This window comes from Ailuropoda melanoleuca, chromosome 2 (genome assembly GCF_002007445.2).
Source record: "Ailuropoda melanoleuca isolate Jingjing chromosome 2, ASM200744v2, whole genome shotgun sequence".
Taxonomy (NCBI): domain Eukaryota; kingdom Metazoa; phylum Chordata; class Mammalia; order Carnivora; family Ursidae; genus Ailuropoda; species Ailuropoda melanoleuca.
Window position 1 is genome coordinate 76,135,087 of NC_048219.1, and position 26,648 is coordinate 76,161,734.

The 26,648-nt window shown below is 35.8% G+C and overlaps 1 protein-coding gene across 7 annotated transcripts in view; it reads left to right on the top strand.

Annotated features, from left to right (window-relative positions):
* Positions 1–26,648, top strand: part of GPSM2 (G protein signaling modulator 2) — a 90,187-nt gene that overhangs the window by 32,537 nt on the left and 31,002 nt on the right. For 3 of the 7 annotated variants that reach the window (XM_034654010.1, XM_019799646.2, XM_002919195.4), the window contains 9 exons: positions 5,362–5,665; positions 13,936–14,157; positions 14,754–14,889; positions 15,204–15,346; positions 16,330–16,453; positions 16,567–16,682; positions 19,228–19,383; positions 20,326–20,434; positions 21,323–21,452. In XM_034654010.1, coding sequence (XP_034509901.1) covers positions 5,610–5,665; positions 13,936–14,157; positions 14,754–14,889; positions 15,204–15,346; positions 16,330–16,453; positions 16,567–16,682; positions 19,228–19,383; positions 20,326–20,434; positions 21,323–21,452 — 1,192 coding nt within the window. In that variant the 5' untranslated portion in view covers positions 5,362–5,609. Of the gene's footprint in view, positions 1–5,361; positions 5,666–12,102; positions 12,129–13,935; positions 14,158–14,753; positions 14,890–15,203; positions 15,347–16,329; positions 16,454–16,566; positions 16,683–19,227; positions 19,384–20,325; positions 20,435–21,322; positions 21,453–26,648 lie in introns of those variants that run through there. The other 4 variants (XM_034654012.1, XM_034654013.1, XM_011224955.3 and 1 more) reach the window with 2 other exon arrangements.

The following is a 26,648-nucleotide window of genomic DNA, read 5'->3' on the forward strand; positions in this document are numbered from 1 at the left end:
TTAGTTTGCCTGTATTTGATATTTTTCATAATGACCTTTGAGAATTAATTTCAAATACACTTGGACACCCTTCTGACTGGTGGTATACCTTTAAGATATAGATTTATTTGGGATCTAGAACCATTAATCTATTCTTTGAATTTTATTCTACTTATTTAGCTGAATGATAGTCAGAAATGGCTTATTAGAAAGTTTTTGTAATAAAATGTGCTTCAGGGGGCGCCTGGGTGGCACACCGGTTAGGCGTCTGCCTTCTGCTCAGGGCGTGATCCCGGCGTTATGGGATCAAGCCCCACATCAGGCTCCTCCGCTATGAGGCTGCTTCTTCCTCTCCCACTCCCCCTGCTTGGGTTCCTTCTCTCGCTGGCTGTCTCTATCTCTGTCGAATAAATAAATAAAATCTTTAAAAAAAATAAAAAAATGTACTTCAGGTAGCAGTTACACAGTTATGCTTGTTTTCTAAACTAACTTGGGTTAACATCTCACAGACTAACTTTTGATTGTTGCAGACATAAAGATTAGCAATAAATTAAGATTTAACATTAATTGGAGGGCATACTTTAGGATTATATATTTGCTTAAGGAAAACTTTATTCATATAGTTTTTATAGCATAATCTGTGGTAAATTTGTATTTCTCCAGAATGATAGAGAGTAGAAGGATCTGCTTAACTAAGCAGTATAATTGTTTATTAATTTGGGATTATGTAATTTACATTTGCTATGTATGACAGTTATTAGTGAGTACTAATGCCATGTTCAACACTGTGCATAGATATATATGGATATACACACATGTACGTACATAACCTTGAGTTATCTTTAGTTCAGAGTATTATGTAAAAATTTGTTTACATTATTGGTTTAGAGATTGAGTATGTTGAAAAAAGAAGCAGAACTATTATGCATTGCTTTAATTTTTTTCTTTCATTGCAGTTTCTCTTTAATTTTGCCACTGACTCACTGCAGTATTAACATTGAGATCTCATTGGTACTTTAAAAATATTTTAATTTAAAGATGTGCAAAAATTCAGAAATGTCAGTCAGTTTTTTTTTTACTTCTCAGATTCTTTCCCATTTATCAAATTTTATCTGATTTCAAATTATCTCATTTGATATCTTTATTTTTTTCAGCTATTTGTGAATATAGAACTTTACCAAGTACAAGTTTAATAGAAGTATTCTACTTTTTCCAATTCAAAGTCTAATCCATTTTCTCCTCTTGGAAATATCCTGCTTGTAATCCAATTTGTCAGTCACTGTGTACTGCTACTATTCCATCTACCTTGGAAATTGGAAATCTTTTAAGTTCTCTGTTATTGCTTGACCTTTGCCTCTCACATCTAGTCAGAGAGCATTGTTTTCCCTTTTTCTTTAGGTACTTCTAGCCAGATTACTTAATCCAGTACCTAGCCATTCTTGAGTCTGACTTCCCTTGCTTTAGGCACTAATTTCCCACATCGGTTGTATATTCTGATATCAAAATAATTTTTTTTGCATTTAGTTGGCTCTTCAACATCTGCCGCCCTAAAATCAGGCTCTGAACTTTTCTCTCTGTTGGACTTTTTTTGGCATTCTTCTTTATTACCCCCCTTATCACTACAATGTGTATTTGTTGTTATAACCTGTACCCTTAAGTCTAATATAAAAGAACTTCATTTAAAATATTTTCTTGATTCTTCTTCCATATTTATCCCTGCTCAGATTGATAAAGGGCTACTGTATCTGACTTGAAACATTGCAACTGAGAGGGATTTGGAGAATTTGACTATTGCACCTTAGAGGGAAATTATCAGGATAAGAAAAGTTTAAAGAATTTAGATTATCTAATCTGGAGATAAAAGTAAGTTATATTTATTGTCTGATGGGTGTTACCAGTTTGTAGAGATACTTAAAGAATCAGACCAGAGGTTATTGGCATTTAAGTTGGAAAGTTTGGATAAATTGAAAGGACAAAAGATATACATGTAACTGTCTATCCCCTATGTTTTGCCATCACTTAGTTTGCAAATATTTTATTGCCAATGGAGTAAAGGCTAGGAATTATTTGCTGTGATTGCATACCTTGGACAGTGCCTAGAAGTCCACCTACCTGTGTAATGGGAGTCTGCCTATTTTGACTTCCTAATCGGGTAATTAAATGTGAGGCAATCAGAGTTATATACTACTTTATCTTTCTATATGCTTTTGTCAGTTTCTAGCATACAGAAAAAAATTATTTCTTTTTATTTCTCTGTGGTCAGACCAAAATGTGCTGAGAGTTTTTGTTAGCAGTGAGGTTTTGGGAGCACTGTTTTTTAAAAACCTGGGAGATGCTATGAAGGACATATGTTTCCTTGTAAATTATTAGTTATAAGTCTTAATGGAGATTGGAGATTAAATTTGATGACTTCTTAACTTTCTTTCACAACCTGTAATTTCCATTCTATTTCCTGGTCCTGTCATTAAATTTTCTTATCCTAATGAACATAATTTAATATTTATCGCAGATTTTATCACTGTTACGCTGGTAACATATAAACTATGTGTTATATATGAAGTGGGTTTGTTGACTCTGTGTAATGTGGAGCATGAATGAACACATTGTTACTAAATTGGTTGGAGAGTTCTTGCAAAATCAATCATTGAATCAAGAATTGCTTTTTAATTCAGGGAATAATTATAAGAGATGCTACTTTATTGTTAAGGAGATCGTAATGTAAGAGTGACTTGTTTGCGACACACGTCTTTTGAGACTTGTAAAACCGTATCATAAATTGTCCTTACTGTCTTCTTGCTTGTTTTAATTATTTTTAAAATGTTTCTCTATGCAGTCTTAAGTTATTTCACAATTCCATTTATATACATTCGTTAATTTGACTCCGTGTTCACATTTTAATAAGTATGGAGTTAACATTTCTTAATGATTGGTAAAATTTGGAATCTCATTATGATCTGGATGAAAAAACATTTCAATTAAATCATAATTTAATTCAAAGTTAAATTTTTTCTAACATTTTGCCTTCTGCCCCATTTTATAAATAACAGTCTATACCTCAGGGTGGGTAGAGGAAGACCTTTGGGTTGACAATTTAGCTGTTGTGTAATCTAGATGTACTTTGAAGCTATTGCTATTAATATTTGCACTAATTCTTTTATAGTGTTTTATTTATTAAGGAGTCACAATGGAATTCTGAGCAAAACAAAAAGAAGTTTGTTGGGTTAATAGCTTCTACCCTTTCTTTTCATCCTTTCTTAGGACACTGCTTCCTTTGTTGGCCAGGGAAGGGATAAAAGGAATAATATTTTATTTTTTTTATATGTCAAACTGATTGTTAATATGAAAACCTCATTTCCTCTGGGAATCTTTTCAGTATTCCCGAGGCTGGTCCTTTCCACCTTCTACCACCTCACAGGTCCCTTTCTGCTCTGTTCCCTACTAACCTCTTTTCTAACTGAACTTGATTAACAAAGCAGTGGGTATGTGTGGATTAGAATCTAGTTTGTTATAGTTAAGATATTTAAAAGGATGTTATGTGGCAAAGGAATTAGGTTTATTGGATGGCAACAAAAGGAAAAAATGGGTAGAAATGGAAAGACTGCTCAAAGTATGGAACAGATTTCTAAAGGACTATTCAAAATTAGGATTAGCTGCCTCAAGACCTTTCTGGGAATGCTGTAGTAAACTGTTAGACTAACTGACCTATAGGATTGTTTATAACACTGAGATTCCAGGACTTAATAATTGTGTGTGTGTATATATAAATTGTATCTATTTATACACACACATACATATATCTTACCTTATTTGTTTCTCTCAACTGCTATCTTAGAAGTTATAGTTTATATCTGATGGCCTATAGTTTCTCTGTAATATATCTGGGTGTGGGATTCATTTTCATTTATTAGGATTTAGTGTGTGCTGCTTCAATCTGCTAATTTAAGTCTTTCTTCAATTCTGAAAAAAATCTGTCTTTATCACCGAAGATTTTGCCTTTACTTTTCTTTCTGTTTTTCATTCTAGTACTGTAATTAGACCTCTGTCAGAGCCTCTCATTTTGTCTTCCTTTTCTCTGAACTGCCCTTTTGATTTTTAATCTGTTTGTCTCTTTATGAATATCTGGATAATTTCATCAGAATATTATTCTAGTTCACTCATTCTCTCTTTAGCTTATTTGCTGTGCTGTTTAACCAGTACACTGAGTTATTAATACCAGTGCTCATAGCAATACTTTTTTAATAGTAGCAAAAAAAATACAAAAAACTATAATCCAAATGCCCATCAACAGCAGAATAAAAAATATATTTGGTATTCAATGGGATGTGACACAGCAGTGGAAATATGCAAACTGTAGCCATGTGCAACAACAAATGAGGTGAATCTCGGAAACATAATGTTAAGCAAAACCATAAAAAATGATATAAATTTTAGGCCTATGCAGATGTTATACCAAGGTTATAAAGACAAGCAAGGGAATAATGAACAAAATTCAGTTTAGAGATCACCATAGAGGGGAAAGGAAGGTGTGATTGGTTAGGTTGAGGCACCCAGAAGACTTCAAAGGTAGTAATAATGTTCTTTATCTTTAACTGGGTGGTGTTTTATAAATGTTTGCTGTGTCATTCTACTATACACATATTTTCTAAATTTCTTTTGTACCTACTCAGTATTAATAAAAACATTTTAAAGACCTTAAAAAGTAAAAATAGAATATACTCTGAGAGCAAATGAACACAAGTATAAGCTAAGTATCAGCACAAATATCTTTTGAAGGAATAAATTTAGAGTTTGGAATTGGCTTGTTCAAATAATTACTGAATTCTCATTTTACTTCTTATAATAGCAATTTTTAAAGCTTAAACTATCATAATTTTAGATACTCTAACATTCTCCTATATTTATAATAGGAAACATTACATAAATTATTGTATTTTATTTTATTTATTTATTTTTTTAAAAGATTTTATTTATTTGACAGAGATAGAGACAGCCAGTGAGAGAGGGAACACAAGCAGGGGAAGTGGGAGAGGAAGAAGCAGGCTCACAGAGGAGGAGCCTGATGTGGGGCTCGATCCCACAACGCTGGGATCACTCCCTGAGCTGAAGGCAGATGCCTAACCGCTGTGCCACCCAGGCGCCCCAAATTATTGTATTTTAAAACAATTTAAAAAATTAAGGTACAGGTCCCAAATAAATGTAATATATTCACATCCTTACTGAGCAGCTTTATGGCGACAGTTAAGCCCTCTGCTGTTTTTCTCCCATGATTGACATGACAGCAGTCTGTGGAGTCAGCTGTGTGATTATGTACAGATTGGAATTACTTTAGGTTATTCTTTGAAAATAGGACTTCAAGCAAGGCATCTTGTATTCCTTTTGCAGAAATGTTGCGGAAGTGCTGCTGAAAGGGCCAGAGATGCAAGGATTGGGACACATTTTGAACCTTTAAGCTGTCTGACATTGACCTCCTTTCATTATTAATAAAGAAGAAGCAGGAGCTTAGGATGTATTAACACCAACTCATTAATATACTAACCGGACAATGTTCTGCAACAATTCTACATTGTAAAGAACTGAATTGGGACAAAATAAAATAATTTCATATTTTACTCAGCTTATAATATGACTCGATGGAGGAAAATTTGATAAGCATGAGGGAAGACCATTCTTTTCATGTTCGTTACAGGTAAGACTACTGCTTTCTTGGTGGCTTTTAATCCTTATTTAAACATGTATTTAGCTCTGATCATTTCAAATTTCAATTTGAATATGTTCAAAATATACTAGCCTTAGTATCTCCTATAAATGATATTTTCTTTTTGTTGTGGTTGTTTTTATATCCTTTCTATAGGAAAATGGTGATAAAGACCAATTATAAATTATAGTTTATTAATGTTTTGTGGACAAGTGTATGAATAGTTATTTTATATTTTCTAACTATTGTAATGCAAATATAAAAATGAAATATATTTCTAAATGTTTGGGGTAAAAGATGGATTTGTAATGTGGTCAGATGAATGACCTAATTTTTGTGTTTCAGTTTTTAAATGGTGATCTTTTATAAACGAGCTTTTTTTTTTCCTCATATAAATGAGCTTTTTAAAAAGTGGATAACATTGAAATGGGTGGGTACTTTCTAAACATGATAAATTAATAACCAGTTTAATATTTAGTGATAAAATATTAATGACATTTTTGGATACTTTTAGGAACAAAGCAGTGATATCTGCATCATTAACATTTATTCTAGAAGTTCTGGTCATTGCAGTAAACAATAAAATGAACATAAACATAAATATTGGAATGATAAGCATGTAGGTGATTAGGATACTTATAGATTCTTTATCAAAACTGTTATAAGTTAATATTAAATAAACATCAGAACTTGTAGCAATGGGTAGTATTCAGCATTTGTAATAAGTTGAAGTTGTTGGTTACCAAATCGTAGATTCTTAACACATGTTTAGGAAATAGATTTGTTGTCTTTTGGAGCAGATGATTCATGTTAGGGCAAGGTGCTGCCGCAGAAGTTTATATAGGTAAGACAAGGGTATTTCTGTTTTTTAAAAAAAGAAGTTTTGAATAAAAGAAATGGAGGACATTCAACATAATTAAAATGGGCTTTTAATATATGAAAGGCCCTCACTCTACCCTTTTGGGCATAGTTCAGAAAACTGGGAGTTATCTTACATGCTTTTTCCCTTCTTACTCTCTGTATCCAGTGTGAAGTCATGCCAGTTTTACTGCCTAAATGTTGTTCCAGATTGATCTACCCATCTGAATCCTCCCTGTCACTGCAATAGTTTAGGCCCCCATCATCTTCCCTCCAGACTCCCTCTATTCTCCATTCTTACCTCTTTGAATCCATCTTTTTTAATTTGCCGCTAGAGGGCTCAGTCTAAAAACACAGAGCTAACTGCACAAATTCTGTTTTATCACTGTGGTGGCTCCTAGTCACCTGTGGGGCAGAGCCAAGCTTAACATTGTATACGAGATCTTCCATTTTCCAGCCTCTGTGTATTCCTTTGTCCTTACTTTCTCCAGTCCTCACCTTGCGCTTTGAGTTCTTGTACACGCCTTGCTGTTCCATGTCTCTGTGCCTTTGCTCATGCTGCACCCTATGACTTGAATCATCTACTCCTGGAAACCATTGTGCCCTCCCTGTGCTCACATAACATCCTTTCCATATTTCTTTCTTTGCATTAACTACATGAAAATTCATTGCATCTGTTTATATGTTTGTCTCCTCCTTGACCACTCCCTTCTTTGACCATTAACTTCCTTAAGGCAGCCATGTTGTCTGACTCATAGTGCACGTTTAATGGAATGTCCATTGAATTCCATTGCACATAACTATCAGGTGAATCTAGTAAGTAAGATTTTATCTGTCTTACTAAACATTTCCAAGAGTGGTATACTTCTTCATACTGTAAGAGCAGCAGGTAGGGAGGAGTGCATTATACCTCTGCCTGTAGGAAGGTCTTAGATTTGTCCTTGTTCCATGATAGGTCAAACACGGTTATATATTGGTATAGGACTTCACCGAAAGAAACTTTAAATTCTGTAACTATTTTTAGTAAGAATATGCCAAACAAAGCTCTGGCTTCATCAGTGCTCTAAGATCAGCATTCTGTATATTGACTGGATTGTTGTATCATTGCAGGGAATACTTTGTGTCCTTTATGTTAGGAGTCGTGGCCTAGTATTAATTACTATTCTACTCTGGTAAACAGGTAGCATGTAATGTGTTATCCATATGGTTCTTTCATTGTGGAAGTCCTCATCCATGCCTGGAGGAGTTTCTGTGCCACAATGAGTTTGGAATTTTGAAATGGAATAATCCTTCAGACACTAAGGAACCTCCTGAAAGATATCATAATGCTTTATGAAACATTCGGGACCTATTTGTGAAGGTAGAGAGAAATGGAGGCTGATAGTAAAATGAAATTAGTTTCTAGATTTTAAAACATTATATGATTGATTTCTAAGTAATTATCATTAATTTTTAAGCATGATGATAGTATTACTAATTTTTTTTGAAAATGACTCTCTTTTAGAGATATATACTAAAATATTTACAAGAGAAATTTTATGCTTTCTGGAATGTACTTCAAAAGAATTTGAGGTTGGAGAATGAGAATGGAAGTAGAGATGAAACATACTGACAGTATTTTATATTGGTAGTGTTGACGTTGAAAGATGGGTATATCAGGTTCATTATCAAACTAGTTCTCTAGTTTTGTATTTCTCTGAGAAATTGCTTTGTTTATACTTGTTTCTATGAATAATAAACACTTTCATATTGTAAAAATTAGACTATTGCACACAAGTTGTAAAGGAATACAGTTTTGGTGTTGAATTCTTCAATTTTGCTAGGTAAATGTGGTTAATATTCTTTCCTCAAGAATAGTTTGAGGTACTGTGGAACGGTGGAAATAGCATTGGGTTTGGAGACAAAGATAGGATTTCATTTCTCAGCTTTGCAGTCCCATGATCTTATTAATAGGTCATTCAACCTGTCTGAGCATCATTTTCCTCCTCTGTAATAATACCTATTTAAGAGGGTTATTTTGAGAGTTAAATTTGATATAATATATAGTAAAATCACTTTTAAAACTAAGTTACCAAAATTCAAATCTAAATCAAGATAAATTTACACTACTTTCTCTTTCACAAAGTAAACTAGAATAACTCTAGATATATGTGGTAAATTGAATGGATGAAAATTGTTTGTGGGGACAGGATTGATAATGGAAAAGATCCATGCTCAATTAGAACCTATAGAAGGTGGAAGGAGCTAAGGTCTGTAGGAGATTTGACAGCCACAGAAGACAGCACAATGGAGAAGATGCAGAGCACTGTTGTTTTCAATCTTGAGTCCTCAATCCCATCATTTATTCTTAAGTAGTATGTAAACCCTTTGAGGGGAGGATCCGATTTGAACATAATCTGTATTAAATCTTTTAAAATGATGTAGCATTGAGGTTTTAATCCTCTTTTGCTTTCATAGGTATACTATAAACACAAGAAACCAAAATTAAGGAGGTAAAGGGAAAAAAAAATCTAGTGTGGAAGGAAAGTAAATAATGAAATATAAAAATCAAGTTGAAATGACATGAGTTTGTGCAAAAAATGAGGAATTACAGCTATAATGGTCTGTTAGCAAAAACAAAACATTTCAGTTAAGGATAGTAGTACTGTGTTTATTTATAGCTATTAGAGTGTACTTTCTTTGATTATACAACTAGATAGGCCATTAGGAAGAAAAAGAAACTTTGTATGTGGGATGTATATTTTCCCAATTTGTCTTCTACTCTGGGTATGTTCTTTGTTTCCAACCCAGCTGGTAAACAAATGAAGTAATTCTATTCTCTCATAGAGACAAAAAGGATATGAAGTTACTTTCTCTCTTACTATTTAATGATCTTCTAAAAAATTTATAAACCAACCTGCCTTGACTACTTTGCAGTTAGATATATTTAGATTGAGGTGTTGGAGATTTTGCCAGAATATTAACTTCTTTTCTAATAAAACTATACCAGAGCCACAATATTTCTTAGAATTAGTCATAAACTAGAGAGTTTTGGACTTTATTTTGGTAATTAGTTACTGAAATAACTTTTCTTATTTATTGATTGATTGATTGATTGATTGATTCATTCGTTCCTTCATTCATTCATTCACCAGAGAGAGGGACAGCCAGCGAGAGAGGGAACACAAGCAGGGGGGTGGGAGAGGAAGGAACGGGCTCCCAGCGGAGCAGGGAGCCCGGTGGCTCGACCCCAGAACCCTGGGATCACGCCCTGAGCCAAAGGCAGACGCCCAACGACTGAGCCACCCGGCACCCCTGAAATAACTTTTCTAAGGTAGTTTCCCTCATAGGACATTCTTACTTCATGGACTTCAGAGACAGCTGAACAGCCAGCAGGGTTCCAGTTTGCTGTCACTCTGTCTAATGAAAATTATCTAAAATGCCTTTTTAGGGGCACCTGGGTGGCTCAGTCATTAAGCGTCTGCCATCGGCTCAGGGCGTGATCCCGGCATTCTGGGATTGAGCCCCACGTCATGCTTTTCCCCTGGGAGCCTGCTTCTTCCTCTCCCACTCCCCCTGCTTGTGTTCCCTCTCTCGCTGGCTGTCTCTCTCTCTGTCGAATGAATAAATAAAATCTTTAAAAAAATAAAGTAAATAAAATAAAATCCCTTTTTAAGGGGGCGCCTGGGTGGCTCAGTCGGTTGGGCATCTGCCTTCCGCTCAGGTCGTGATCTCAGGGTCCGGGGATGGAGTCTTGCATCAGGCTCCCAGCTCAGCAGGGAGTCTGCTTCTCCCTCTCCTGCTCCCCCTACTGGTGAGCGCGTGCGCTCGCGCGCGCGCGCGCTCTCTCTCTCTCTCTCTGTTAAATAAACAAATAAAAAATAAAATGCTTTATTAAAAATTTGTAGCTCTTATGACACCATTCAGTCTATAGCTAAATTAATATTATATACAAATATCATTTGGCTTGATGGTTCCATTATAATGTTGTGTAAGTTTAAATCCAGAAAAATATTTGTGGTGAAGATATTTATTTGAAGAAGACATTTCTCTGGTTTATATGGATATAGAAAACATGTAAATTTCCAATTTTTACATGTTTTATATCTGAATAGCCAGTTCTGCCTTATCTCTGATTTCCTGGCCAGCCAGCTACCCATCCTGAACAGATGGTGCTGCTGTGTGTAACTATTTCTTTACCTCTCCCTCAGTGAATACAATCATTAGTATTCCATTGTACCATGGCATATAATTTTCTTTTAACTAATATTCTATTGATGGACATTTAAATTGCGTGGGGTTTTTTGCTGCTGTGAACATCCTTTCACATATATTTTTTGAATTTGTGTAATATAGCTTTAATATCAATTCCTAGCAGTGAAATTGCTCAATATATAATTTACATAATTGGAACCATGCTTAAATTTAAAAAAAAATTTTTTTTAAGATTTATTTATTTGACAGACAGTCAGTGAGAGCGGGAACACAGCAGGGGGGGTGTGAGAGGAAGAAGCAGGCTCCTAGCGGAGGAGCCTGATGTGGGGCTCGATCCCATAACGCCGGGATCACGCCCTGAGCCGAAGGCAGACACCTAATGACTACGCCACCCAGGCGCCCCAATAAATTAAAAATTCTTAATAGAGGGGCACTTGGGTGGCTCAGTTGGTTGAGCGTCTGCCTTCGGCTCAGGTCATGATCCCAGGGTCCTGGGATCAAGTCCCACATTGGGCTCCCTGCTCAGTGGAGAATCTGCTTCTCCCTCTGCCTCCCTCCACTTGTGCTCATGCACTCACACCCTCTCTCTCACTCAAATAAATAAAATCTTCTAAAAGATAAAAAATAATAGAAAAAGTAATACATTTTAATGTAAAAATACATTTTCCAATTTTTTTCCTATGATAACTCTTGAAAGTTCAGTGGTTTTGGTATTCAGATAAATAGGCACCTCGTTTCAGTAGCTCATCTAACAAAAGATTGAGGTGTTGGGTAACCTTATAAAACCTTAACCAAAAATAATCTTTTTCTTTATGAAGTCTCTGATTTTTCAGAAATACAGTTCTAAAGAGCAGTTTTTACTTGTGAAGGCCAAAAATTGGTTTTATTAATTTGAAATGACATGAAGAAATATAAATATAGCAATTTACATTTTCTGATTTAACTGATTAATTTTTCCACGTACTTAAGATCTTCCATCTTTGTATCTAATTGATTTGGTCTAATGTTGAAGCAAAATGTTAAATAGAGGTTTCCTTGCATTATTTTGCCTAAATCCATAAAGTGACGGTAAAATCACTAGTCTGTGAATAGACAGTATCCTTTCACCAAAAAAGATACCTGCATGTAAAACTTGAAAATTACGTATCAGAGATGACTACATAAATCTATTTATCCCGAACTAAAAGTCTGCTTTGAACCTTTGCAATTGGCTCTGTTAATCTTAGACCAGACTTTCCTCTTAGGCTAATCAGATTTGTTTTCTACTTAGGCAATTCCATTTTAATTTATGGCTTAAAGGAACCTTGACATTTTATAGACCAAAAGACAGCATCTGAAGAAACATGTTAATTGACTAGCTACCAGAAATACAAAAGTATAATTGTGTTTGAATGAATTTAGGGTGAGTGGTGGTTTAATTCACATTTCCTGTTAAAGCAGTGATTCTCAACTCTGGCTTGTATGTTGGAATTACCTGGGGGTATTTAAAAAATACTGCGAGCCAGACCCCATTCCCAGAGAGCCAGCACTGAGAGTTTGTTTGTTTGTTTATTTATTTATAAAGATTGATACATTTATTATAGAGAGTGGGGAGTGGGAAGGGCAGAGGGAGAGGGGGAGAGAGTCTTAAGCAGACTCCACACTGAGTGTAGAGCCTGACACGGGGCTTGATCTCATGATTCGGAGATCACAACACTGAGATCATCACCTGAGACGAAACCAAGAGTTGGACGCGCAACCCTGCTGCACCACCCCGGTGCCCTACGTTGAGAGTTTTAAAAGCACTCCACGTGAACTCTGCTGTTGTGCAGCCAGGATTAAGGATTACTGCTCCATTAGAGTTGCTTAAGGCTAATACTAGTAAGGAGGAAGTTCATGTTGTCCACAAAATTAAAATGCATGATAAGCTCAACCAGGGTTTTCTAAAGGGTGATATGTGTACCTGTCGTATTACACAAGGTAATTTTACTTTTTTATTTTACTTACGTATTTGTCTTAATGTGCATTAGAAAATAAACATAAGTATCACATCAAACTCACAGTTCTGTAGATACTGCTTTGGATGAAGCTAGAGTTATGGGTTTTTTTTTTAAGGATATGTGCCAATTTCAAAGATACTTGCCAAACTATAGAACCACATTAAGTGAATATTTAGGTAATACGCAGACATGGCAGAGGTCATAAAAATGTTGAAGAAACACAGTGGCAACTTTGGTGAAAGGCACCTACTAAAGTCTAGGATTAGAACCTGAACTATCAGTGCTTTTTCTCCTACACAGATTTATAGTAACTTAATTCTGGGTTTTAAAAAATCCAGTGACAGGGGCGCCTGGGTGGCACAGCGGTTAAGCGTCTGCCTTCGGCTCAGGGCGTGATCCAGGCGTTGTGGGATCGAGCCCCACATCAGGCTCTTCTGCTATGAGCCTGCTTCTTCCTCTCCCACTCCCCCTGCTTGTGTTCCCTCTCTCGCTGGCTGTCTCTATCTCTGTCAAATAAATAAAATCTTAAAAAAAAAAAAAAAAGTCGTTTAAAAATCCAGTGACAGACTTTGAGAATTAGAATTTCTGCAAATCTTTAAGTTATTACTTTCTAAGATAAAGTTTCTTGACGCTTAGTTCTCTTACAGAACTGTGCCTTCTAAGTCAAAATATTCTCTTTTTTCCTGAGGTATAGATGATCATGTGAGAACAGGAAGGAGTGTGTGTCCGTAGAGTGTATGAGACAGAGAAAGAGGTGTAGATGGTAGTGGGAGGGGTTGAGGGACTGGTGAGTAGATCACGTTGATATGTGGATAGAGAAGGGTATGAATTATAGGACTTCACCTTCCCCAGGTACCTGTTTTCTCCCCAAACTCTCAGGAAGTCCGTAAGACTGCCACAACTCAGAATACTTTAGGAAACACTAGTTTCTGTCATTGGTAAAGTGGGTTGCTCTGGATGGGCCAATTGAAATGGGCTCCATATAGAGATATCTAGCTATCCTTTATAATAAAAGACCTCTGAGGCTCAGAAATGTTCAGTTAGGCAAATTAGCTCATGCTATAAATAACAGTTTACTGTTTTATCAATAATGTATCTCTACTTCAATTATAGAGGCAGCTTTTCTGAGCAAGAGTAACCACAGTCAACATTAAAATTATATTACCTGAAGTTAAAAATACCGTGGTGCAGTTATAATGTTGTAAATGTCTGTCGTATATAATTTTATAGAATGGAAGCTTCTTGCCTAGAACTGGCCTTGGAAGGGGAGCGTCTGTGTAAATCAGGGGACTGCCGAGCCGGTGTGTCGTTCTTTGAAGCTGCAGTTCAAGTTGGAACTGAAGACCTGAAAACACTTAGCGCTATTTACAGCCAGCTGGGCAATGCTTATTTCTATTTGCATGATTATGCCAAAGCATTAGAATATCATCATCATGATTTAACTCTTGCAAGGTAATTTAAGCTTTTTAATATTCTTTCTCCCTAAATGTCCCTTAAAAAAATATTTTCATTCAGGGGCGCCTGGGTGGCACAGCGGTTAAGCGTCTGCCTTCAGCTCAGGGCGTGATCCCGGCGTTATGGGATCGAGCCCCACATCAGGCTCTTCTGCTATGAGCCTGCTTCTTCCTCTCCCACTCCCCCTGGCTTGTGTTCCCTCTCTCGCTGGCTGTCTCTATCTCTGTCAAATAAATAAAATCTTAAAAAAAAAAAAAAAAATTTTCATTCAATTAAAAAAACGAACTTAATACACTTTAGTGAGTTCTAATTCAATAGCGTTGCATTTTAAAACTAATCTTTAGGCTGATCACAGTTTAATTAAATGAATTAATGGTAGTGAAATGACCCTAGAGTTTAATTAAATGAATGAAAATTAATTAAATGTAAATACAGAAATGTCAGTTTTAAATTTTTATTTAAAGTAGGTTTCGAGGCTAACGGGTCCTTCTTACCTAAAGCATGGCAGTTGTCTTCTGGGAAAAACTATACTCTGGCTGCTTTATTTTTAACACCACTTGCTTTTTTTTTTTTTTGCTTTTTTTTTCTTCCAGGACTATTGGAGACCAGCTGGGGGAAGCCAAAGCTAGTGGTAATCTGGGAAACACCTTAAAAGTTCTTGGGAATTTTGATGAAGCTGTAGTTTGTTGTCAGCGACATCTAGATATTTCTAGAGAGCTTAACGACAAGGTAATAAGGAACAATAGATGGCAGGCCAAATGTTTTCATTGAAATTGCTTTGTGTTTTAATCCCATTTAATTATTCTATGGTTTACTAAAAGTTAATACCCAAAAAAATCCATAGAAAAAATTAAAAATTTAAAATAGAGAAAAATAACACATTCTTCTTTCATAAGTAATCATTTGTTTGGTTCTCTGTGAATGGCCAATGTAAACATTTCTTTTTCTTGACCATCGAGGATATTATAAATAAATATATGATCAGCATTAGAATACCTAGCTTCTGATTCCAAAATGTAAATTTTGCTGGTATCTTCATCTAGGTGGGTGAAGCAAGAGCACTTTACAATCTTGGAAATGTGTATCACGCCAAAGGGAAAAGTTTTGGCTGCCCTGGTCCTCAGGACATAGGAGAATTTCCGGAAGAAGTGAGAAACGCTCTGCAGGCAGCTGTGGATTATTACGAGTAAGTAGCACCAGTGCAGTCCTGTGGCCCACCTAAGCCTTGGATCTACTCTACATTCTTTATCCAGTAATACATTTTTAAGTTTGGCAGAGGTTTTAGAATTATGGACTAGCAAGTAAAAATAAACCATCAAATTGCTGCTGTTATAGTGTTAGTTTAGTAATAATCCCTTCCCAGGAAGCTTTCCTTTAAACTGTTAATCAGTGCCACTTAGTGTCAAAAACAAGAAGTATCAATCATTAGCCTAAGTTGTGTGAAGTAAATTTAGTCTCTTATTAGAATTTCATAGGACTTCTTAGCTGTACAGGTTCCAAGATTGATTCTGTTCTTCGCTTTGGACAGAAACCTGCCTGAATGATTCAGTAAAGTGTTCCGGTTATTTACTATAATCACGCTCCATCATAGATATATCTTTTTTTTTTAAGATTTTATTTATTTATTTAGAGAGAGAGTGTGTGTGTGCTCGTGAGCTCGAGGGAGGGGCAGAGGGATAGGGAAAAAGAAGCTCAAGCAGACTTCCTGCTGATCACAGAGCCAGACATGGGACTTGATCTCACGACCCTGAGATCGTGACATGAGCCAAGATCAAGAGTGGGACACTCAACCAACTGAGCCCCCCAGGCACCCCTTTCAAAGATACAGCTTTAAAATGTGGCCTATTATGGCTCTAAGCTTATTTAAAATTTTTTGATAGAAAGAATTTGATTTGTGGGGCGCCTGGGTGGCACAGCGGTTAAGCATCTGCCTTCAGCTCAGGGCGTGATCCCGGCGTTATGGGATCAAGCCCCACATCAGGCTCCTCTGCTGTGAGCCCTTCTTCCTCTCCCACTCCTCCTGCTTGTGTTCCCTCTCTCTCTGGCTGTCTCTCTCTCTGTCAAATAAATAAAATTAAAAAAAAAAAAAAAGAAAGAATTTGATTTGTAAATCAAATCAATACATTTTTTCCTCAAACTTATTTTTTCACAACTTTTGTTATTGTTTAGGGAGAACCTATCACTAGTGACTGCTTTGGGTGATCGAGCAGCCCAAGGACGTGCCTTTGGAAATCTTGGAAACACACATTACCTCCTTGGCAACTTCAGGGATGCGGTCATAGCTCATGAGCAGGTATAGTGCGAGGCTTTGGAGCCAGATCATTTTCTCCATCAGTGTTTTGAACAGTGATTAGATTATTCTTTAGTTTTATTGTAGCTATATCTAATTAGAATTTTCTGTTTCAGCGTCTCCTTATTGCAAAAGAATTTGGAGATAAAGCAGCTGAAAGAAGAGCATATAGCAACCTTGGAAATGCATATATATTTCTTGGTGAATTTGAAACTGCCTCTGAATACTACAAGTTAGTCTAATATTTCTGTAGATAAATGTAAAATGAGTAGTTATGCAATCCTATGAAATGATAGGCTTTGGGTTTAAAACCTGCTTTTTGCATGTACTAGCAGCAGGACCTTGTGCTTCTAAGCCTCTCTTTCTTCATCTGTAATGGGTAATGTCAATTCCTTGCTTTTGGTAATGTTGTGAAGATTGAATAAATTCAACACTTACTTTGCATAAGACCTGATATTATTGTACTTTAGATTTAATGGTAGTGGTATGACTCCTTTATATTTTTGTTAATTTTTATCTTTAAAACTAATTGTTTTTAAGTGAAATTCTAAACTTTTAAAGTCTTTGAAACCTATTTAGCATGTGTGGTGTGTATATTTGTTTGTTTTTTACCCAATTATGTGATGAAAAGCCACAAGAAAGCCTGATAACAAAAATATGGCCTAGTTTTCCCCAGTGATCACTGAATTTTTTTCCTCACTGTCGCACTCCCTTGTTGAGCAGTTCTCCCACTCTCCTCTGCCCGTCTTTGATCCTCACTCTAAGCTGAGGCCCCATTCACTTACCTGAGGAGTTGCCAAATCCAGCTTCTTCTGGGCAGGGTCTTTCTGATCTATCAATAGACTTGAAACATGGGCAGTAGCGAAGTGTAGACTGTTTGAGATTGTCCGGTCAGTGCTTTCTAGTTTGGAATTTTCTCTAATTAGTGGGGATTGAAGGCGCATGCAAACCTTAGGCAGAAGCCAGTTTGAACCACAGATACAGTGATTGATTTGTATTTTATTGTTAAAGAATCCAATGTGAGAGAGTTTTGGATAGTTTGTCATCTAAAAGGTAAGATTGCTTTAGGTCCATCTAAAAAACTAGAATGTCATCCCATCCTGCTCTAAACATTGACCAATGGTTAATATTTGTTGGTCGGTTAGTTAAATATGAAATATCCTCACAAATAAAATTTATTACTATATAAGGAGTATGTATTTTGATTTTAAATAGAAAAGTTTCTTTGAAAGCAAAAGACATAGAAATGTCTTAATTTAAATGATCTACTTGTATTAAAATACTGAAAAGTTCTGTAATAAAGTGGAGGTGACTATTTGACTAAAAAGCATGAGTCTAAAGTAATGAAACTTTCTCCCGCTGCCCGCTCCATAAGTCGGCTAGAACTCAGAGAAAACTCTCCTTTAGAATTGTTTTCAGGACCACACAAGAAGACTGTCTTAATATTTTACAGATTTTTAAAAAAATTTTATTTATTCATGAGAGAGGCAGAGGGAGAAGCAGACTCCCCGTGGAGCAGGGAGCCCGATGCAGGACTCGATCCCAGGACCCCAGGATCACGACCCGAGCTCAAGGCAGACACTTAACTAACTGAGCCACGCAGGCGCCCCTGCCTTAATATTTTAAATCTGTATCCTTCAGATAGAAAGCAGTAGTTTGGTAAACCTACTTTAGCAATTGAATTTGGTTCCAGAAGGACTTCTGGACATTAACAGATTAACTGTACGTACACCTCAAAAGAATAATGGTGTGCCAGAAAGATACCCCAGGATCTGAAAGCAAATCCAAAAGTCTTCCAAAAATTTTTGAGAGGAGGCGTTAGAATAAATGTGTAGTCTCCCAAGGTGACAGCTTTGAAGGTATTATCATTAAATATATAATTTTAGGTTTTTTTGCTTAAAGCTATCATATTATTAAATTTTTTTCATATAATTATAAATCATATGAAATATTTGTATTATTTGGCGGAAATTATAGGAGTCATTTAAGTTATTGGATCTAAAACATCTGTCGGATTATATAACAAAACAGTATTAACATTTATTAGCATCTATTGTGAACAAGATGCTATTCTAAGCACTTCATACATACTAATTCATTTAATCCTCACAAAACCCTGTGAGGTGTTTTCTGTACTTTACATATGAAGAAACAGAGGTTGAGTGACTTGCCCCATTACAGAGCTATTAATTGGCAAAGTTGGGATTTGAACCCAGTTTGGCCCTAGGGTCCACACTCTTAACTGCTACACCAGCTTCTCATTGACGATTCAGTGAGTATTAGGTAGAATTTGGTAAATGTTTAAATATGGTATTTAATATTTTTCATGAATCAGTGACTAATAATCTATACATTAGAATTTTAACTAAGTATTTTAAGTTTTGACAAAATGCAAAGACAACAGTATGATTGCAAAGAGAGGTTATGTGGACAAAATTCTCTTTTAAGTTATCACTACTACAACTGGGACAGTCTTTTTTTTTTTAATGTTAAAAATACGATATTATATAATCTGTAGAGGTAGTTGATCTCGTATATCCATATTCCTTTCTGAAAATTAATAGGACTCTCAAATTTATTCTTAAAGTCTGGATTTGGTTTTTTGTGTTTCTAAGACATCTTTTCATTTTGTCTAAAAGTAATAGAGAAAGTATGAGATATTAAACTCTAAAGTAGATTTACTTTAAAGGCAAGAGGAAAAATGAGAGCTTTATTTTATGATTATTATAACCAAAAATAAAAATGTTCATTGTGTAAGAATTAATTTCTTTTTTTAGAAAGACACTACTGTTGGCTCGACAACTTAAAGACAGAGCTGTCGAAGCCCAGTCTTGTTATAGTCTTGGAAACACATATACTTTGCTTCAAGACTATGAAAAGGCCATTGATTATCATCTGAAGCACTTAGCAATTGCTCAAGAGCTAAACGATAGGTAAGTTATACACCTTTTTACTATAATTACAGTAAAATATAGATGCATTATTGAATCCCTAGAGTTTTTCCTTTGTTTTTGTTTCCTTTGTTTTCTTTTTAATTCTTTTTCAAGGAATTTCTTCTGTTTTAGTCACCTCCTCTCTGTATTATTGTTTGAAGGGCTAGCATGTCTTAGAAGATTAGACTGGTCCATATAGCCTTGAACCAAGATAGTAAATAGGTCAAAAACTCAATTGCCTATAAAAGTTCTCCTGACGAGATCGGTGTGGGAATTGTGGTCAACTTACAGATAAGGCCAAGTGTAAAGGACACAGCTGTTCCTCAGCTCCAGCTCATTGTTCCTAGGCAGGACCGAGGATCTGTTATGTCCTTATACTCCTCTTTTTTTAAAGAGAAGCTGGAAGTCTTGAGTTTTATATGAAATCTTCTGATTTTTCAATGTTGATGGCTATTTAAAAAAAAAAACTGTATGAAAAAGCAGTGTATCTATGCAGGCGTTTAGTCCATGATGTTTGCTCTAGGAAGACAGATTTTTACTTCAGTATGAAGAAGAACGTCTCTCTAGTCGTTCAAAATGAAGTATGCTACTTCTAGTAAGTTCTCTCTCCCCAGTGGTATTCAAACATGGACTGAATGATTGCCTGGGCTATCATGGAAAGAAAATGGAGTCGTTTAACTAGAAGGCCTATCCCTGAGATTTTATTATTTCATAATAAATTGTATGTTTTAAAGGAATATTTCCCATTTTAATACCTGACTCTGAGTTCAGTATTATCAGGGTATTCTAGCAAGTCTCTAGTGTTAAGATAGAATGTTCCTTATATGAAAGACCAAATAAATCCAAAGCATTATTTATACCTTTAATTACTGCTAGATAGCTTTTATTCCACACGCAGCTCTCTTTCAGATAACTGCACGTTAGTTTTGAATTGTTTTGTAGAATCGGTGAAGGAAGAGCATGTTGGAGCTTAGGAAATGCATACACTGCTCTAGGGAATCATGATCAAGCGATGCATTTTGCTGAAAAGCACTTGGAAATTTCAAGAGAGGTACGAAACTGAAACACTGCCATCTGTGCTATTATGATTCACAAATTAGCAGGGCAGGGTGGGGAAGCCCTATTATTTCTTCAGATTGCTCCTATATGACCTGGTAATAAATTTAACTGTGTTATTCCCTTGGCATAAGAACTGCGCAAAGCATTTTGAGATACAGATCAGAGGTCTGTTTGCATTGGCCCAGATGTGGGAAGACAGGAAAGTAAGGCCACTCATGGCGGAATGGAAGGATTACTAAAATATGCCCCCCGTCTCTACATGGAAAAATAGCATGGTATAGAAAGAAAAACATATTTTGTTTTGTAAACATGGTTTTTATAATCAAGGATTGGTTCTTGTTACAATTCTGCCACTTTCTGGCTATTTGAGCTTGGAAAATTCTAAGCCTCATTTCTCTCATTTAAAATGGGAAGAATAATATCTACCTTGCCAATCATTGTAAGAATTAGAGATAGTATATATAAAAGTGCCTAGTGTAATGTCTAGTGCTGGCTTAATATATATTAACTATTATTATGGAATGGAACTATTACTATGGAATGGAAACAAAATAAGGAAATTTTAATCATGTGATCCCAAGTTAATGTGTCACAGAATAACATACATTATTATTAAATATGATTTTAGAAATTAAAAGCAACTAATATTTAGAGAATTGATACAATGTAATTAGCTTTCCTATTGCCATATTTTAGAAATTTCCCTTTTCTTTAAAACAATTATTGAAAAAACCCATTTCCTTCAATCTCTTAATTCTAATATAACTATTTTCATTTCTCTATATTTCCTTCGAGTTTTAGGTTCACAACATTTTCAGCTAATCTTCACCATTCTTTGTCTCTAAATACTACTCTAAAATATAAATGCTTGTGGTTGTAGGTTGGGGATAGAAGTGGTGAACTAACGGCACGACTAAATCTCTCAGATCTTCAAATGGTTCTTGGTCTGAGCTACAGCACTAATAATTCATTAATGTCTGAAAATATTGAAATTGATAACAGTTTGCATGGTAAGTAATAGGTCTTCAAACCCAATTTCTTTATCCTCAGTTGCGTTTATATTACGTATCACATGTTTACCATATCCAGAGAGAATATGTAACATAGGAAGCTCAACTTTTTATAATACCTTTTTGCTTTACGGCAGTCTTATTGATTTATCAATATAGAATACAGTATTTTTAGCTGTTATCATGAACTTGGGAATGGTAAAGATATGATTTTTTTTGTAAAAATGCATTTAAATTCTCTATAGGCTCTCTCAAAAATTCGTAAATATGAAGATGACAAAATTAAAACATATTGTTTGGTTATTTTTAATTCAAATGTTTTTACATATTTGATTTTTGTTTAGCTCTTCCGTTTTTCTTTTTTTTTTAACTATTTATTTATTTATTTGAGAGAGAGAGTGGGTAAGAGCAAGCAGAGGGAGGGAGAAAGACAAGCAGACTACACTGAATGTGGTGCCTGATGCAGGGCTCCATTTCACGACCTTGAGGTGATGACCTCAGCTGAAATTGAGTCAGACACTTAACCGGCTGAGCCACCCAGGTGCCCCTCCCATTTAATTTCTGAGGTGATCTCTTAGTATTATTACTATATTTTTAAAATTCAGAAAACCTGGGAAATTTTCTTCAGGTCAGCACCTACAGAAAGCTGGTTTGACATTGCTACAGGGAAAGACATACTTGAATGTCTCTGTTTCTGCATGAAAAAAAGTTGTACTTTTTTTTTTAAGCAAGCCTTATGCCCCATGTGAGACTTGAACTCATGACCCTGAGATCAAGAGTCTCATGCTGTACCGACTGAACCAACCAGGTGTCCCCAAAATTCTACTTCTGATTAAAGAAATAAAAAGGGACAGTATTAGAATCACATTTTTTAATACTCTAGACGTGATTGTGTGTGATCCATTTTACAGATCTGGCCGAAGCTTTAAAGATTCTCAGTCTGATAAAAGTTACCAATACAGATTAATGTTTTGAACTTGAAAGTCAGTGAAAAATCGAGCTTTCATCTCTCGTTTCCTTATCTAAACCCATATAAAGAAAGGAAGAAGGAAGAGAAATTAGTGGCTAGTCATCTGATTAAGACTTTGAAAGAACATTTAGTGAAAGATTCTGAAGTATGGGCAATGTATGGGACTGTGTGCTTTGCAACTGAGTAATGGGCTGAAAATCAGTTTCTCTGTGCTTAATTTTCAAGTAGGGTATGTTGTAATAGTTCTCCTATTTTAACAAACTATTACTTGTCCTCATGGGCCCCTCTAACTTTAGACCCATTTTTTTGTTCCCGCTTATAACAAAACTTGAAAATAGTATTAATGTTAATTTCTATACTTCTTCACCTCCTGTTCTCTGCTCAACTCACTCTACTCGGGCTTTGGCTCCATCATGACACTGAAACCTTTTCAAGGTTACCAGTGATCTCCATTTTACCAGATCATTGATCAGTTTTCAGATGTCAGGTTACTTGATTTCTCAGCAATATTTCCTACTGCTGATCATTCTCTTCTCAAAATACTTTCCTCATTTAGCTTCCAGGATTCCCCTCCTTTTCTGATTTGCTCTCACCTCACTGGCTACTCTCAGTCTTCATTATTCTCTCCTCATTATCTGTCCATCCTTGAAATTTGTAGTGCCCAGAGATCAGTTCTTGGACCTCTTCTTCCTTCCTCCTTCCCTCTCTCCCTCCCTATTTTCTGTCTATCCTATCCTTCCTTCCTTTCTGATTTTAACTTTTTTGTCTTATTCTATACTCTAGATCAGTGCTTCTTTTTCTTTTTTTTAAGATTTTGGGTTTTTTAAAATTTTTTTTTAAAGATTTTATTTATTTGTCAGAAGAGAGAGCCACAAGCAGGGGGAGTGGCAGGCAGAGGGAGAAGCAGGCTCCCTACTGAGCAAGGAGCCCAATGTGGGACTCAATCCCAAGACTTTGGGATCATGACTTGAGCTGAAGGTGGATACCTAACTGACTGAGCCACCCAGATGTCCCAATATTTTATTTATTTATTTATTTGACAGAGAAAGGGAGCAAGCATGAGCCAGGGGGAGAGGCAGAGAAGCAGACTCCTTGCTGAGCAGGGAGCCCGACACAGGGCCTGATCCAGGAACCCTGTGATCATGACCTGAGCTAAAGGCAGACATTTAACTGAGCCACCCAGGTGCCCCCTAGATCAGTGGTTCCAATAGAACTTTCTGTGAAGATGGAAATATTGTATATATCTAGTCTGTCTAGTATAATAGCCTCTAGCCATATGTGGCTCTTAAGCGCTTGCAGTGCGGCTAGTACGAAAGAGGAAATGAATTCTTAATATTATTAATTGTCATTAATTAAAAATTTAAAAGCCACATTTTGACTAGTGGCTACTATATCAAACAGCACAACTCTAGATGATTTCATTCAGTTGGTTGGCTTTTATATCCTCTATATACTGATGATTTTCAAACTGATATTTCTAGTCATAATTTTTCTCTTTTGTTTGAGATTCACATATATAACATTTCCATTTGAATGTCTAATTGGCATCTAAACTTAACATGTCCAAACAGAGCTCTTGTTTTTTCTTCCCACACATATTCTTCCTTCGTCTGCCACCATTCATCTAAGTGTTCAGCCCAGATACCTATAGGTCGTCCTTGTTCCCTTTCTTCCACTCACTTCCTACATCCAACCTATCAGAAACCCTACCTTCAAAATATACACCCGATCTCTCTTACACTGTACACTGCAACAATCTTAGTACAAGCTACCAACATTTCCCAGTAGGGTACTAGCCTATCAACTATTTCTCTTCCATTCTTGATCCCTCATACTGACTTTTTCACACAGCAGCCTGAGTGCTCGTTTAAAATGTAAACCATGTCATGTTATTCTTCATTTCAAAACCCTCCAATGACTTCCCATCACACGTAGAACCAAATCCTCAGTTGTCAGTGTGGTTAAAAGGTCTTATGTAATCTTGACCTACTTCAACATCGCTTCCTACCCCTCCCCCTTTGCTCATGGGGGCTGCATGAAGACAGGTATTTTTTGGCTCCTTTTGTTCATTGCTGTATCTCCAGTGCCAGGAAAAGTCTGCTGGCTAAAGGAACTGCAAGGAAACATCTATTTCTGGTGTGGCTCAGGGTAGAGAAAAGGAGTGTTCCTTAAGAATCTGAATTCATAAGCCTGCCATCATACTGGTTTACAATTTGATTTATTCTGCCAGCACAGTGTAAGAAACCCCAATCCACTGAAGTGCTTTTGGGTTAGAAATGCTCCTAGAGACTTAGCAGAAGACCAGATATTTTCTGGAGGAAAGCATCTTTAATCCAGGCCTATAAAGGTTCACAACAACAAAATTACCAAACACATAAAGAAACAAGCCAACATGAGTAAGAAAATAAACAAAAAGCAAAATTAGATCACCAAGATCTTTTCAGATGTTGGAATTATCAGATACAGAATACAAAATAACTATGGTTAAAATTTATAGAAGTAACAAAATTGAAACAAAGGAATAGCAAAAACAGGCAGATTTGAAGAAAATAATAGCTTATATTATTAGTGCTTGCTGTATGCCAGGGACTGATTTAAATGCTTTTCCTGTTTTAACTCATTTAATCCTAACATCGCTAGGAGGTAAATTTCTATTATCCCTAATTTACAGATGGGGACATGGAGGCAGGAGAGGTTAAGTAGATTTCCCAAGGGTTACCTATGTAGGAAGTAAAGATGGGAGTTAAACCTAGTCCGTCTGGCTTCAGAGTCTGTGTCTTATCTGAGGTTTGTCTTAATGTGATTTTAACATACCTCTCAATAACCGATAGGTAAATCTCAATCAGGAGTCAGATATCAGGAATAGAGGATTTGATAAGCACAATTAATGGGCTGGATCTAATGTAGCATCTTTTACATTGTGTGTTTGACCTATTAATGAGTTGTAAAGTCAGTTTCAGAGGTTGCAACTATCATGCGCGCGTGTGGGCGCACCCACACACAAATGGGTTATCATACATGATAAGAGCAAGTACTGTTGTGTGAAGACTTGTTATATATTTGTGTATGTGTAGTCAGGTTGTAATGCAAATGTTTCTTAATATGTGTCACTATTAAAAAGTGAAAAACATTGGGGCACCTGGGTGGCTCAGTTGGTTAAGTGTCTGCCTTCGCCTCAGGTCATGATCCCAGGGTCCTGGGATTGAGCCCCACATCACATCAGGCTCCCTGCTCAGAGGGGAGCCTTCTTCTCCCTCTCCGTCTGCCTGCTGCTCCCCCCGCTTGTCCTCTCGCTCTCACACTCTCTCTGTCAAGTAAATAAAAATCTTTTTTTTTTTTAAGTGAAAAACAATGATTTAATGGACATATAGAATACTGCACCTAGCAACTAAACAATTCAGATTCTTTTAAAGCATTCTTTAAACACTTGGGAAAATTTGACCACATGCTATAAGCCAATAAAGCAAATCTCAACAAACTTGAAAGAATCTGTATCACATAATATTTCATGCTCTGAACATAATGCAATTAAACTAGAAATTAACAAGAAGATAATGTAGAAAACATACTCATTTGAAAACTTTCACACGCATTTCTAAGTAAGTTATGGGCTGGAAGAAGAAATGGTAAATAAAAGTAGAAAATAGCCAAGGACTTAAATTCCATGTTGTGGGATAGGACTTATACTGGTTCTTAGAACAAAATTTACATTATAATTAAGAAGTAAAAAGGCTGAAAAGTGAGTTGAATCATCTAGCTTTTAAAAAGTAAAAAATAAACTCAAAAGAAAGTAGAAGACAAATATTAGTACCAGAAGTTAATGAAATTAAAAAAAGATTCCATAGAGAGACTCTTGAAAACTACAAATTTGGTTCTTTAAAAAGATTAACGAAACTACAGCAAGATTTTTTTTTTTGAGTGAAAGAAGGGGACGTAATATAGGTGCAGTAGAGAATAAAAAGATTAACAGATTATCCTGAATAATTTATGACAAAATATTTGAAAACCTAGGAGAGATGGACAATTTCTAGAAAGACAAATTACTAAAATTGAATCTAGAAAAAAAATCCAATGGTAGGATGCAATGTGAATGGCATCCCTAATGCTTAAAATTAAGAAATTTGATCAGTAATATAAAATCTTCCCACTGAGAAAATAGCTGAGAAGATTTTACAAATGAGACCCACCAAACATTCAAGAAGATTCCAACCTTCCACAAAATTTTG